At 41.7% G+C, this 14090-nt stretch overlaps 1 protein-coding gene across 1 annotated transcript in view; it reads left to right on the top strand.

Annotated features, from left to right (window-relative positions):
• The window catches only part of lcor (ligand dependent nuclear receptor corepressor), a 96954-nt gene extending 83611 nt beyond the window's left edge, over positions 1-13343 (top strand). The window contains exon 7 of the mRNA XM_012869778.3: positions 2812-13343. Coding sequence (XP_012725232.2) covers positions 2812-3943 — 1132 coding nt within the window. The 3' untranslated portion in view covers positions 3944-13343. The remainder of the gene's footprint in view (positions 1-2811) is intronic.
• Positions 13344-14090: the final 747 nt, after the last annotated feature.

The following is a 14090-nucleotide window of genomic DNA, read 5'->3' as shown; positions in this document are numbered from 1 at the left end:
TTTAGTTTCTTTCTTTGGTTTACTAAGGACTGTAAAAATGACTGTTTAAAATAGCTGCCAAATTATGTGTGTGCATCTAGCAGCATCTCAAGTGAGGAATAAAAATGAGTAGTAGAAATAGGATGCAATACAATTCAATTGAATAATACATGAGATTTCAGCATGTTTATGGCTAGCTATCTGTCTAATTCATAAAAATAATTAACTAAATAGAAAAATGAACTTAAATGCTATGATTCAGGTACATGTGTCGAAAATGGTTTGTTCATATGTACAATCCGGAAGTAGGAACAGACAGAACGGAAATACTTGGGTTGGAATGGGGCACATTGGCTAAAGATGCAACCTGACTCACAGCCCCCCACAAGCAATTGCCTGGTGTATAAACCTTTTAGAAGTTTATCGTCAACAATAGTAAAAGCAAAGAGGCTGCAAATGCCCAGAGCACCCAGGAGCCCTGAAATCCACAGGTTCAGAGCGTTCCACCCAGTGAGGAATTAACCAATCATGTACCATTAACCAGAATAGGAAGATGTAACAACTATTCTACATTATGTTAAAAGAAGACTCCAGGAGAGATATGAACTAATATCTTATCTGCTTAGAATCTTTCTTGAAAAATCCTAAACTATCCTTTTGGACCTAAGCCCAAAAATACCAGATTATCGTTTAATGCAGCAGCTAGATGCCTCTATGCTGACTGAAAAAGGCTCATATTAACCCTATACTGTTTTCAACAAGCCTGAGATGGCCCACAGTGATAAGCTGCATTAAACCTCCTTCTGTGTACTCCCCACACAGCAGTCAATGACATTGTAGTTTCACATAATATGTCTCCAGTAGAGAGGTCCCTGAAGGTCCATCCCTCATATGCCGTCCATGCTCTTTCCTGTGATTATGAACCTATGGGAGTACCTTTCAAGAGCTTTTCAACTGTTGCTATAGTTACTTAGCAGAAGACGCATTGACTGCTTTAGGTCCAGTAAAGGCACTTGACATCTGAACATGTTTCAGACATATGCAAATCGGAAGTTCAAGATGCCTGCCGATCCGTGTGATTTGTAGTAAAGGCATAAGAATATCCATTTAGTCATACAGTTTGTTAATCCAACATGGGGGGGTGGGGGGGTCTTAAGAATTGAAATATAAAGTATACAATGCCTTGCAAAGCTGAGCATTTTCCTAAATGGTCATGTTACAACCGCAACCGTCGATGTATTTCATTGAGATTTATAGTATTTGACCAACACCAAGTAGTTCTTAACTGTCTAGTGGAAGGAAAAGGTTTTAATGTTTTACAAAAAAAAAGAAAAGTAAAATTTCTTGCAATATCATTCTGAAGTCACTATGGCCTCACGCCACTCGGACATGTGAGCCCTGCTGATTGCCAAAGCCAAATGCTGCGTAGCTACTGTGCAGGGTGATGATTGCCTAGGATAGACTGGCTTTGTTTAGTCTCACGGCAAGTCCACTGTCGAGCATTAGGGGAGAGCCGTAAAGCGGGAGAATTAGAAACAGGGCAGACAGGCTGGCAGCCAGACCGCGGGGTGTGATTACTTTCCATCTATGTGATCTCTGCTCTGTTTCTCAATAAAAGCGCTGGAACTTCATCACTCCACCGTTTCCTTATTCAATAACTCTAGGAAGTTAGCTATTGTTTAGAATTCCTACCACATCATGCATACATATTAAACCATCTTTGTTAGGATACCCATGAATTAAATGCACTTCCTGCTTTTAATCTCATCCACAACACCAGGGCAGGCAGTGGACTAGAAGACTGCAATCAAGTGCCAGGCCCTTTTTTATGTGGCATGTCCCTTAACACTTTCCAACAACACAATATTCTTAATAAAAATACTGCTTCAATCTACTGTTTTAAGAATTAGGACTAGAGATGCAGGGTATCAAAAAACACAACACCCCAAGCTATAAACATCTAACAGCTCCGTTCGATCCATCATCCAAAACAAATGCCAGGTACGGCATACTTGCAAGCTCACCAAGACATGACATTTCTCTTTAAGTGAGAGGCCAGACAAGTAGAGAATTAATGTTACAGGCAGCCCAGAGGTCTTTTTTGTCTCTGGAGGAGCTGCAGAGTTTCACAGGTGGGGAGTCAACAGAACAAGTCTTAGTCCTACACTTCTCAAATCTGGTCTTTATGAAGAAGTGGTGAGGAGAATGTCATTGCTGAAAGGAAGCCATATGTTTGTAGTTTGCCACAAGTCATACTAGTTACATAGCAAAACTTTGGAGGAAGGTGCTTTGATCAGATGTTTCTAAAACTGCAATTGTTTGCCTACACCTAAAACTGTGTGTGATGGAAAACATCTTCATGCTGAACACAACAGCTCAGCGAAAATGTAAGAAAGGGGAGCTAGTCAGATTACATGGAAAGATGGATGGCACTAAACACAGGGTAACCATGGAAGAATACCCCATTGTGGGGCAATAAATGTATTTCTATTCTAAGGGGCTATACATGACTTGAGACTGTATTGCAGGTTTACCTTCCAGCTGGACAACAACATCAACATACAGTCAGAGCTACAATGTGGTTCTGACTGCATCAAAGCAGTTTTATGTTGTAAAAAAGGCCCAGTTAAGATCAGACCTAAACCTAATTGGCAATCAATAAGGGTTACAAATTGGCATTCATATTTTGCTAAGAATAGGCAGACCTTATAGAAACACACCCAAAAAGAATTGCAGCATAATAACAATGGCATAAAATCCCAATAAATTACATTGAAGGTTTCACTGTTGGTCTTACCATGTTCTGAAATGTTCTTGTTCTTCTCCATCCAGACATTTGCTCAAGGCAGAACGTACCCTGTCAGAAGTTGAGGAAGACGATGGCCTACTGCAAAAAAGTTTGCAAGATGGACTGAGGGAGAGCTACATCAACTCCAACTCCTTCAAGCCGCCACTGGCCCGCTCTCTTCGCATCAAGGAGGAGCTTCTTAGCCAGAAGCACCGTCTCTTGAGTCAGCCCGCAGCTCTTTCTCTGGCCAATCTAGAGTCAGCCGGCTTGCTTAATCATGGGCAGTCCCACTCCTTACTCAGCCAAAAGGGCTCCTCTTCTCTCTGGGAAAGCAAGGCCCACCTCGAAAGCCTGATGAAGCTAAAGCAGGCTGGTGGAGCTCTAAGCGACCTCAAAGACCTGCCTACATTCCTGGAAAATCACCACCACAGCCACCATGGAGCCTTCTCATATAAGAGTTCTCTCCACCACCACAATCAAGTGTCAAAGGCTCAGCATCACCCTAACGAGGCCAAGAGAGAGCAGGGCCACTCACCGCCCGTCGACCTAAAGATCCCACAGGTACGGGGAATGGATCTTTCCTGGGACTCCCATGCCTCTGAGCTGTATGGTTATGGAGCCATGGGTGTGGGGACAGGTGGACATGGCGAGAACAGTTTGAGCCGGAAGCTGAGAGCCATCTTACCCAAACAGAACCGGCGGGGTGGAAGTCTTGGAAGCCTGCTGGATGGGGCCGCTGATTACTGGAACTCTGACATAGACAGTTCCACTTCCGGACCAGCATATTCCATCTCTGATGTGGAAGTGGACCCAAGCTCCAAGCAGCCAAGGAAGAAGAGGGGCCGTTATCGGCAGTACAACAGCGAGATTCTGGAGGAAGCCATAGCAGTAGTGATGAGCGGGAAGATGAGCGTGTCCAAGGCACAGAACATGTATGGAATCCCACACAGTACCCTAGAGTACAAGGTAAAGGAGCGCATGGGAACCCTGAAGAACCCCCCAAAGAAGAAGCTCAAGCTGATGATGAAGATGGAAGCAGGAGGCCAGGATTTCCCAGTGGAGACGGAAAACGCACCCATGACAACCCCCCGAGATGAAAGCCTGGCACTAGCTGCTGCTGAGCTCAAGGAAAATGCAAAGGAGAAGACTGATGACGATTCAAAACCAATTGACTAAACAACCCACACATGTAAACCTCAGTCACGTGACTTCTGTCATTTCAAACATGGATGGGGCTTTCTTTTGTGCCAATTTACTTTGCAGTATCTAGGTGAGCACAAATGGTTTGAGGAGGATTCCTAAAAAAAAACAAACTGCTGAGAAACATCTAATCGGATACTTTTTAACCTACAGCGCCTTGCAGGCGCTGACCAAGCATTTGTTTAGCTTTTATATCCAAAGCTTAACAAATGCAAATAAGGACAGTAGTTAAATGACAATTAATGAAAATTCTTTAAGCATGCTGATAATCCCCAGCCCCCAAACCCCAACCTCTCCTCTTTTCTGAACTTTACACACAGATCTGTTGCTGCTTATAAATGGAGTTTGGGCTTTGGATTAATTTTATTCTGGGGAACAAAAGAATGTTCAAATGAAAAAAAAAAATTATCTGACAAATTGGACCCTTTACCTCTCCCCTCTCTCATAGAGAATTTGCTGAAATTGGTAAGTGAACTGTTTCTTACATTTGAAGCCAACTGTAGGACTGAATCATCCCATTATTTCCTCACATGGGTTCCAGATCAAACCCATTCTCCTCTTGCCAGGTAGCCATGATGCTTTAACTGCAAACGTTTTCTTTCCTCCTTAAAAATATAATCTCTGTGCAGACGAAAGCAACATTAACCCGTCCTCTTGTGAGCAAGAGAAGACACACAAAAGTCATTCAGGGATGCATGTTTGTGAGTTTCGTGGACACTACTGACTTCTGTAATCAACTCCTTTTCTTCTCTCTTTTCTTTTCATTTGGTTTGCTTTCTTTTGCACTACACTTTGGGTCTGGCGCTTACAGACCACGTTACCTCGGCATTGTTGCCCATGCATCATGCACTTATTATGGTCTGTCTCTGAAGCCCAGTCGCAACTTTGCAACGGGTCAGAGGTGCACATCGCCTTTGAATGCTGATTCATATTCAGAGGCAGGACGCTCTGAATTCACCCTCATCGTTTTTTTTTGTTTTTTTTTTGTTGTTGTTGTTTTTTTCTCGCCAAGGGACAACATGAAGGGTACTCTGATTATGGATCAGCCGTTTTTAGGGCGGGATGCTACCTCATGGACCTCCTTCAGTCTGACACTGCTGATCCTGGAAAAAGGTCGCCCTTCAGAAACGGTGACCAAAGGGAGCTCGACACCCTCATGGAAGACAATGGCCTTTTAGGATCAGAATGTGAAACTGTGCTGCTATTCAGTTCATCATCTTGACTCCTACAAAGGCTTTAGCTGGCCCAGGCTGAACCATTTGAACTTGTCTTAGCTAATTTCAGCATATTACTAATGTGTGTGTGTTTTTTTTTTTCTAATCAGACTAAGCAGAAGCAGTTTAGTTGAGAAGTTTTAATAGAAATGCCTCCCCCTCAGACTTCAAAGACAGTTTAAAGGCAGTTATGTATGAAACAATGTGCATTTATTGAGCGTTGCTTTCTTTTGGGGGTGGTGGGTGGGTAATATGCAGTGGGAGGGATTAGCTGTTAGGTGGGGGGAGAGGCAGATTTTAATATATTTTAAGTTATTGTGACTGACTGATGTAAAAGCCAATCCATGATTCTGGGTGTTTTTGTTTTCTCTCCTCATTTTTAACTCAGGGTAACTGAGACAGAAGACATGGGATACTAATACAGTGATTTCTTGTTGGACCTATAGCAGACAGAGAGGAGGACAAGACAGGCCTCTCACTAATTATTTCTTTTTGATTACTATGGCGGTGCCATTATAGAATAGACCTGCTACTGAAACATAGAAAAAGAACAGGAAAAATACACGAACGCTGGGTTTGTGAATCAAACTTATTGCGCTGAACTAAAATAGCACTTTTTCCAAGGAAGAATAAAACAAGTTTGAGGTTATGCATGTAGTGTAGCTCTTCTGTAAGAGAGATGGAGCAGAGAGGGATGAGCAGGGCAGAGAGACAGACGAAAAAGCTTTAGTGTGAGACGACTTTCCAAAAGTTGCAGCCCGAACCCAAACAAACTCCTTCTTTCTGCTTCGATTACCTCTGCGCTGAAAGAGGGGGAAAAAAAGAGTGGAAAAAGTTGGAGACCTGGAACAAGTTTGTTTTTGTGTAGCTTCTCATAGATTTTCCACCTCTTCTTGAAATGTTGCTCTTTGCTCTTGACACTGCCTGTTGTTCGCCCAGTCTGTGAGACTTTCAACACGACAACCAGGACTCTCTCCTCAGATGATTCACTCCTTTGCAAATGTATGTTGTTATTTATTTGATTTTAATATGATTATTCTCTTAAAATGGCATGCACGGCTGTTTTTTGTTTTGTTTTTTTGGCTGAGTTTTGTGTTAAACATTATTATTGTTAGAGCAATGACTAATTGCCACCCCCCTTACCCCAATGTGGTTATTGGTTTTCCACATTGGGCCTTTGTTGTTTAAACAGTTAGATAATGATCCTTGGGGTCATCCTGCATCAAATGCATCCCACACTGAACAATGCAAAGCGTTGAAAGTGTCTAAAAGGCCGCTGCATACATCCAGTTGGAGCCGGCGAAAGACAATGCACTGATCTGAAAACACGCTTAACGCCCTAGAGCTGGTGGTGAAGCGCTCCCTATCAACGCGCAGCAGCTCTACTGGCCAGCTGTGAGGGTTAGTGTCAGGACACAAAATTGATGTTGGACTCTTGCCTTTGTTAAAAGAAAATGGAGGGGAATCATCATTTAAATCTTCTTGTTAGCCACTTTCATGTAATGCATGTAAAGCATAAAGCAGATGTGAAGAATCAGCAGAATTGGCATTAAATGCACAGATTTGCATGAACAAATTCAACCAGCACTTAGAGTAAATTCCCCTGAGAGGGGCAATGCCCTCCAAAGCCCATTTTACACTGATCTACAAATAATCTTTTTTCCTTCACCCCTACTTGTCATTGGGTGTTTACTGTTATTTTTGTTCTTAATGCCATCATTTTGTACCAACCAGTCATTTCTGTTTGGTCTGTTCAGCCGGATCATATCTACTGAGGTGCATGCCATTTCAGGTATATATTTATTTTCTAATTTTGTTTGTGTTATTTTGAGTGTGTACGGTTAACAAATCCACCTGTCCAAAAAAAGCCCCTCTTTAAAGTAAGTCCCAGCACATACTATTTCAAAAAGAGACCTTGCATGTCGGTTTTCATGCAAATATACCAAGAATGTAGTGAAAGACAGGAATCTCTCAGACTCACCAATGACACCTCATTTTTTGTTAGACTGTTGTTGTTTTTTTTTATTCTTCTGCTCATATCAGTTTTTTATGCTGCTTTCATCTGCATTCGAAACACTCCAACAGTAGCCTTGGTACTGTATATGTCTCAGGATTTAGCCCATAGGTTGGGCAGCAATATTTGTCAGTCAGAAAAAGGCACAACCTTAACTACCTACACTTTGTTTACGGACATGTACAACAGACGGATGGCAGATTAAACGTGTGGAAACCAGGCCTTCCAGAGCACTTTCACCTTTGTGGGGTTTGCAGGTTCACAGTCATAAGTGAGTTCCTCTTACCATGATATATGTTTCTCTCAATGAGCCCTTTCCCAAAGGTTAACGAAGACATAGTGAGTCAAGACACCTTTGACCTGACAGTGGGAAAAAAATGGCTTTTTCTCCTCTGTCAACTGACTTGGGAAGAACTCGTTGTCACTTCCTGGTTTGAAACTCACCTACAATACAGGCAGTGGATTTTTTTAAAAAGTACCTGTCCCTTTCGCGACACTTTCCAGCAACACATTAGATCGGCCGGTACGTCTGTCTGTGCACCATAAGTGTTAAAAGGTGGCACTGACAACAACCCCGTTTGGTGTGGTTGTTGTTACTGAGACTCAAAATGTGCGACTTTTCGTATCAGTGACACGTTTAAAATGAAGACGGAGGAAACCCGCTTTTTTTACTTCAGGCTGCCACTGTCCCTGGAGGATTTTTATTATATTTATAGATTTTCAGGGGAACCTTATATTGTTTTTTTTTATAGATTTTAAAGATAAATTGAAATTGGCTAAAATCGTTTTTTTTAAAAGTCAATGCTTTAAAAAAAATTGCAATCAGAAACGTTCCATAATGTCTGATGTCATCATGGAGAGCCGTGTGGAACAAAATTGGCAATATACTATTTTCCTGCAGGCATCGAGGGTCAGTTGTACATCCTATACTAACTCCTCAAATGATTGACTTAGCAGAGCTAGGGATCAGAACAACTTCCATCCATCTATTTTTTCCCCTCCTGGTCCAGGTGGTGGTGGGGGGCTGGTACCTGTCTCCAGCTGCTTGTCACTATCTATCGTGTACATGCTGCAAACCTCTCACCCCGAGGGAAACGCTTCTGCTTTTCTGTTTAATTTGTCACCCGTCTGTAAACCTGAGAAGCAGAGCCGAGTGCTATACCTCATTCACTGAACTCCTGCTCCTTTCTGTGCCTCGTACTGAATCCTTTACCTGGGTGCTTAGCAAGGCGATAACTGATACTCTGGGAAATATACCGTTCCTCTTCCTTTTCTGACTGTGTTCTTCTTTTCTGTTCTTGCTCTCCTCTCATGAAGGGAGGAGGGCGATGCTTCAAATATCTGACTGACCAATATGTGCCCCCAACACCTTACAGAAAACACCAGGATCACAATTTTTTTCTTTGTCTGTTAGGATTTCTAAGATGTGCTTATGTTGTTAGCTAGGGTTGAAAAAAAAAAAAAAGACAGAACAATCTTTAATTTGGTTTCACTGTGGAGGCAGTGAGACAGTTTGGAACCACCCTGCTCTGAGTGAGAATAGAGAACCACGTCCACTGAGGGTGTTTTATTCCCTCCTAAGTTTATCGGTCGTTAGATGTAACATAAGTCCAGGTTGAAACCTGACAGGACACAGTTTTGCACTTTTTATTGTCTCACACCAAAAGAGACCCAGAGGGGGTATTGGGGGACAGGTGGACAGGTTAATCTTCCGTTATCATATTTCTTTTTGAAGAAAAACAAAGCATCCAAACCCTTATACAGCATTCCAGAAAACCTTAATATGATGGATTTGATGTACTTCAGAAAATGTATGAATTTATTTGATTTCTTTTTTTTTTTTTATCTTCGGGTATGACGATAATTTTCTCTCCTTTTCGGCTTGTTTTTTTTTCTGAGACTTTCACTGCATGAGAAAAGAAAAGAAAGAAAAGAACAATGTTAAGCAGCAACTACTGTAACCTCACTAAGTGGACCCCACATTCTGTCCCAGACTGGTGCAAAATGAGGGGGCCTACTCTGAAAGAAAAACACTTTTATGTGACATGTGTATGATTGCTATGCTCCTCTCTGCAGAGAGGCTTCCTCTGTTTTTGCTCATTTATTCCTCAGGTCTGGCCACTTAAAGCAGCTGATTGTATATTAGAAACACACACAAAAAGAATCAGGACTTTTAGTACGGCTTGTTTCCAGATTTTTAGGCCTAACAAACAGAAAGCATTTTCGATAAGTGCTTTTTCTTGACGTTATTGTTCGTACTCTTCTTACTCCTTGTGGCGTATGATTTGCTTTATTTTCCTACAAACAAAGAAGATAGATCTTTTCGAATGCCAGAAGCCAGGTTTTACGAATATGATGCCGTGTTCTCTTTAGCACATACAGCCGAGGGAGAGCAGAACGCACACACGCACACCAGTAGAGACAAGATGCACCTAGAGCAACACACACTCTCCCTCCTCATCAGGTAACCACAATTTGTGTGGGCGGGTTATATGTATAATTATGAAGCTGAGGCTGCCACGTCTCTGTCAGAAGCAGGTGGGTGTGTTATGTCCACGACATGCAGAACATCACTGCTGCTGGCTGGTTCTGATCAAACACTCTGGGACACTGCAGGTATTGCCTCTGTGAAATTCTTCTTAATTTTCTATCCTTTCTGTCCCGTCTTAATGACCCCTCTTTCTCTTCTCTGTTTTGTCTCAAGCTTTGAACTGTCTATCCTGATTTTAACCCATTGCCATTTCCCTTTATGCATGATGGTAGTCAACGATATAAGGACAGGAAAGCATGTTTCATTGTCTTCCTGCCATGAACAATTCATAATTTTAATTAGGAGTAAAAGCGATGTCCGTTTTAAAATAGTAAAGCAGGTGTTTTTCTACATTTAAACAAGGAGAAAATGGCTAGAGGTGCCATTGTAAACTACATTTAGTATTTCTGTTAGTGATTAGCACAGTTAGCTCTGCTAGCTTGGCAGAAAGAGCATTTCCAAACGCAGCAATTTCCAGAGGTTCAAAGCTGATAAAGAACAAACGGATTAACCTAGCTGTACTCCATTCAGCCTTCCTGTTATCTGCAGAAAGTCGGACTCTCTCTCACTTGTAGCCTCAATAAAGCACACGTCATAGAAAAGGCTGCTCCATTTAACATAACGTCTCACATCTCTGTTTTTCCAACTGGGTGAAACTAGCTGTTAACTAGCCAGCTTTCATTCTTGTTCTTCTTCACGCAGTAAAAACATCCACACTGAAGAGTGTTTCTGTCTTCATGACCTGGTATAGCATTGGTATAGTGCATTTACTGATTGGACAAACATCAGAGTTGTGAGTTTGTGGTCAGCGAGTTGCCAGTCAGGTCTGATGGTGCTAAAAATCTTCAAATTCCAGGTGCCAGCCAATATTATCTGTGCAATTTAAAGTTTTTATTAGAGGTGAAAAACAAAAGTAATATTCATAGTGAGAAAGAGAAAAACTCAGTCATTGTAGTAAAACGCACAAAACTGATGTGGGCAACAAGATTTACAATTTGTCAGCAGACAGATGTTCTGCTCTAAAATTAACAAAGCCACAGATTGTTTTTTTAAATGATGATGCGTCTTATTTGTTTTATTGAATATTGGAGAGAAAATAGCTGCTGGTAAAAAAGGAGGTGGTTTATTATTTTTCATTAGTCCTGGAATAAAAAGGCAATTGTGCACAATGGTTGAAGATTTGTCTTGCAAATCATGTTAGAAATATGACAACGGTAGAATGCAAGCACTTGCTCTTTAAAAACATATGACCTAAAATTCAGTAAAAGAAAATGTAAAAAGTCATGTGCAATAATCATATTTAACACGAGTCTAGAGTTGCGTTTCTCGCCATATGTAAGAAGCAACACAATGCTTTTCCTCACATTTGTCAAAGCAGGACTAACCGTTCTGTCCATCTTTGCATCTCCTGTATTGTAGAGTAACTTCTGTAAATGTCAAAGCGTTAGGAACAGACATGAAAAGCAGTCACTTTGTAACTGTCTGGCTCAGAGAGCAGAACTGGGTACGGATCTTAAAGGCCAGACCCGCCTCTAAAGTGATGCTGATCTGCAGGATCTCCACTTTCTATTGTTTGAAATGAAAAAGCAAAGGAGCTTCCTGACGGCAGTTCAGAGTTATTTCATCTAGAAAATAAAAGCTAATCTTAAAAAAACTCTGCCGTCACCACTCACTCTGACTCAGAATTATTAATTCATGTCTTAAAGTGTATCATCCGAAGTGTTGCTGAGGATTAGCTTACCAACCACTTCTTGAAATTACCGACACTTCGTCTCCAAAGCCAAATGTCACGTCGGATTTGCTTTGGTTTTAAATTTGTGGTCCTCCTGTGATTATGTGTCAGTGTGACAGGTTCCACAGACGGACGTTTCTCACAGTAGCTCCTGTCACCCCCAGCAAGCCTGCAGAGCTGGCGTACGTCTGGCCCCTCTGAAAGCCCTTCACAGATGGCAGCCGCACAGAGCTGCGGATACAGGCTCCAGTCTGAGGAGGTGGATGAGATCTGAGGTAGAGATAAAGGCTGCCATCCCCACCCCCATGCCACACTCAGTCCACCAGGCTCCTAAACAAAATACTCAGAGAGGACTTTGGCACAGAGCTCTGGTGTGACAAAAACTGCTTCTATAGATCTGGGGGAACAGAAAATATCAAAGCGACATGGGTTTAAAGGAAAACATTGAAAATGCAACCTAAAGGAACTCCATGTTTACCCTGTGAGTCGCCATGACGATCTTGCAGTATTGTTCCCTGGTGGAGGTGTGTCTGGCCCTTTTAGTACCACATACGGGGACCAGCTGCTCTCATGAAGCTCTGAACGCCCAACCCAGCTCTGTTCTCAGACCTTATTTCCTGTATTTGGACATGCACGTGATGCTGAGGCTGACCAACTGCTTGCAGAAAAATCAGAATTTAAAGTAGTATGATAACCTTGCCTGAAAATGTTAAAGTAATGTAACTTAATGAAGAACGTCATCAAGCTGCTTTTATTTCTAGCAGAAAATAAATTGTTCCATAAATAATAGAAACAATCTAACATCAATTGTTTATTATGAAGAAATCATAAAGTTATACAATTGAGGATATATAGCCTTAAACAAGAATGTTGAATGAAGACATTCTTCCCTTGCTTTCTTCTCTCTGCTTGTTTGTTTTCACAGAGGCCCTGCCTTGCTCCCCCAGCAGTGGGAGTACTGGGGGGAGATCATTATCCTGTATAATTCTGCCATGAAGAAACTGTTGCTAAGTGTTTGAGTCTTGTTGCATGTCTCTGATCTCCTGTTATGAACGTTCAGGGTAATGATCTCCGCCTTCATTTTTGATTCATGTTTTTAAAGGACAAAAAGAACCAGCCAGTATGCAGGGGTTTTTGTGTTATTGAAATTCCTGATTATTCCTGACTAACCTAATGTTCTGTCCACCTGTTTGTTTGTTTTTCAGTTATTTTAACTGTATAAGTAAATTTGTGGTGTATTTTAAGGCGATGTACCTTCTCTGTTACCTTTAACTTGTGAAGTCTACACTACATGCAGATACTCACATCAGCTGGCGTATTTATAGTTGAGCTGCAAAGCAACACTGGCTTCTGAGTGAGATCGATAGGCAGGTCAGACAGAGCAGCGCTGGCTGGGCAGATATGGAAGTTCAGTGTACAGACAGGAAGTTTGGCAGGTGAGAAGAATGCTCTCAGACAAGTACGAAACATTAAATGTCATGCAGGCAATTGCTCCTGCAGGAACAACTCACAAAGTTTTGATTCTTGTTTTTTCTTGTTCTTATCGACTGGTTCTGTACGTTATTTTCAGCCAAATACTTTTTTCAGTGCTTTATGAACAGCAAGGATTGTAAATCTGAATAACTCTTTCCAGGGGAGGCCCATGCAGAGCTTACTTGACGGCCCACCTTGTCATTTTTTTTTCTTTCCTCTAGAGATTTTACGTAGATGACTCGGACTGTTGCCTTCCCAAACGTTGAAATCAAGCGGAGCTGCTCGGGCGTCGAGCTCTCTCCGCAGAGTCCGCAGAGGGGAAAGTAACACTGTGTGTTTGTTTGTTCTTACTTTCAGTCTTTGATGATATTATCCATCCTGCTGTTTCGTTTTTGGTTGTGCAAAAATGTAAAGAAAAAAAAACTTACAACACAGAATACCTCAGAAAAGAAATCCATGTAACCTTGACGACCCTTATATATTGTCCGATACCGGCCATCTCCTTATTATCCCCCCCCGACCATATCTGATTTTCTTTGTTTTCACCATACCAAAAAAAAAAAGCCATACCAGAAAGCAATGGAAGGAGTTTCCACCGCTTCTTTTTCCACTTTGGTTTCACGTCCTAATCTGTGTTCTGGTCTTAGTGCTGGAAATATTCCTGCTGTGGGATCTTCTGCAGCCCAGCCTTTGGATGCTTTGGATGGCTGCAGTCTCTGAACAGAGGCCCTGGTGCGTGGCTCTGCCGGGGCTCCATGGGGGCTGTCCTCTCTTCAGAGTGGGTCTGCTAGTACTATGAAGGCCAACATGGAGAACACTTGAAGTCGCACATCTCCCACCTTTCTCCTTTTGTATACTTCTTCATCTATCCTTCATCTTTATTAAAAACTGAATGTAAAAAAATACATAAACACTACAAACCTCTAATTTACCTATACATATTTAAGAATAAAAATACTCTATATGTGCACATAGAAATACCTATACAAGCCCCTCATAGACACAAACGCAAATGCATATGTATATATAAAATCTCTTATGTCAGATACTTTTATCTTGAAAAGGAAAAGGATGGGCCTTTTCCATCGACGATTCAGGGAAACAATACAGAAGTCAAGTGCAGAATGTTGGGTTAAATATCTCCCGCTCTGTCGCTTTTG

This window comes from Fundulus heteroclitus, chromosome 5 (genome assembly GCF_011125445.2).
Source record: "Fundulus heteroclitus isolate FHET01 chromosome 5, MU-UCD_Fhet_4.1, whole genome shotgun sequence".
NCBI classification, from domain to species: domain Eukaryota; kingdom Metazoa; phylum Chordata; class Actinopteri; order Cyprinodontiformes; family Fundulidae; genus Fundulus; species Fundulus heteroclitus.
This window is presented reverse-complemented; position numbering and strand designations above follow the sequence as displayed.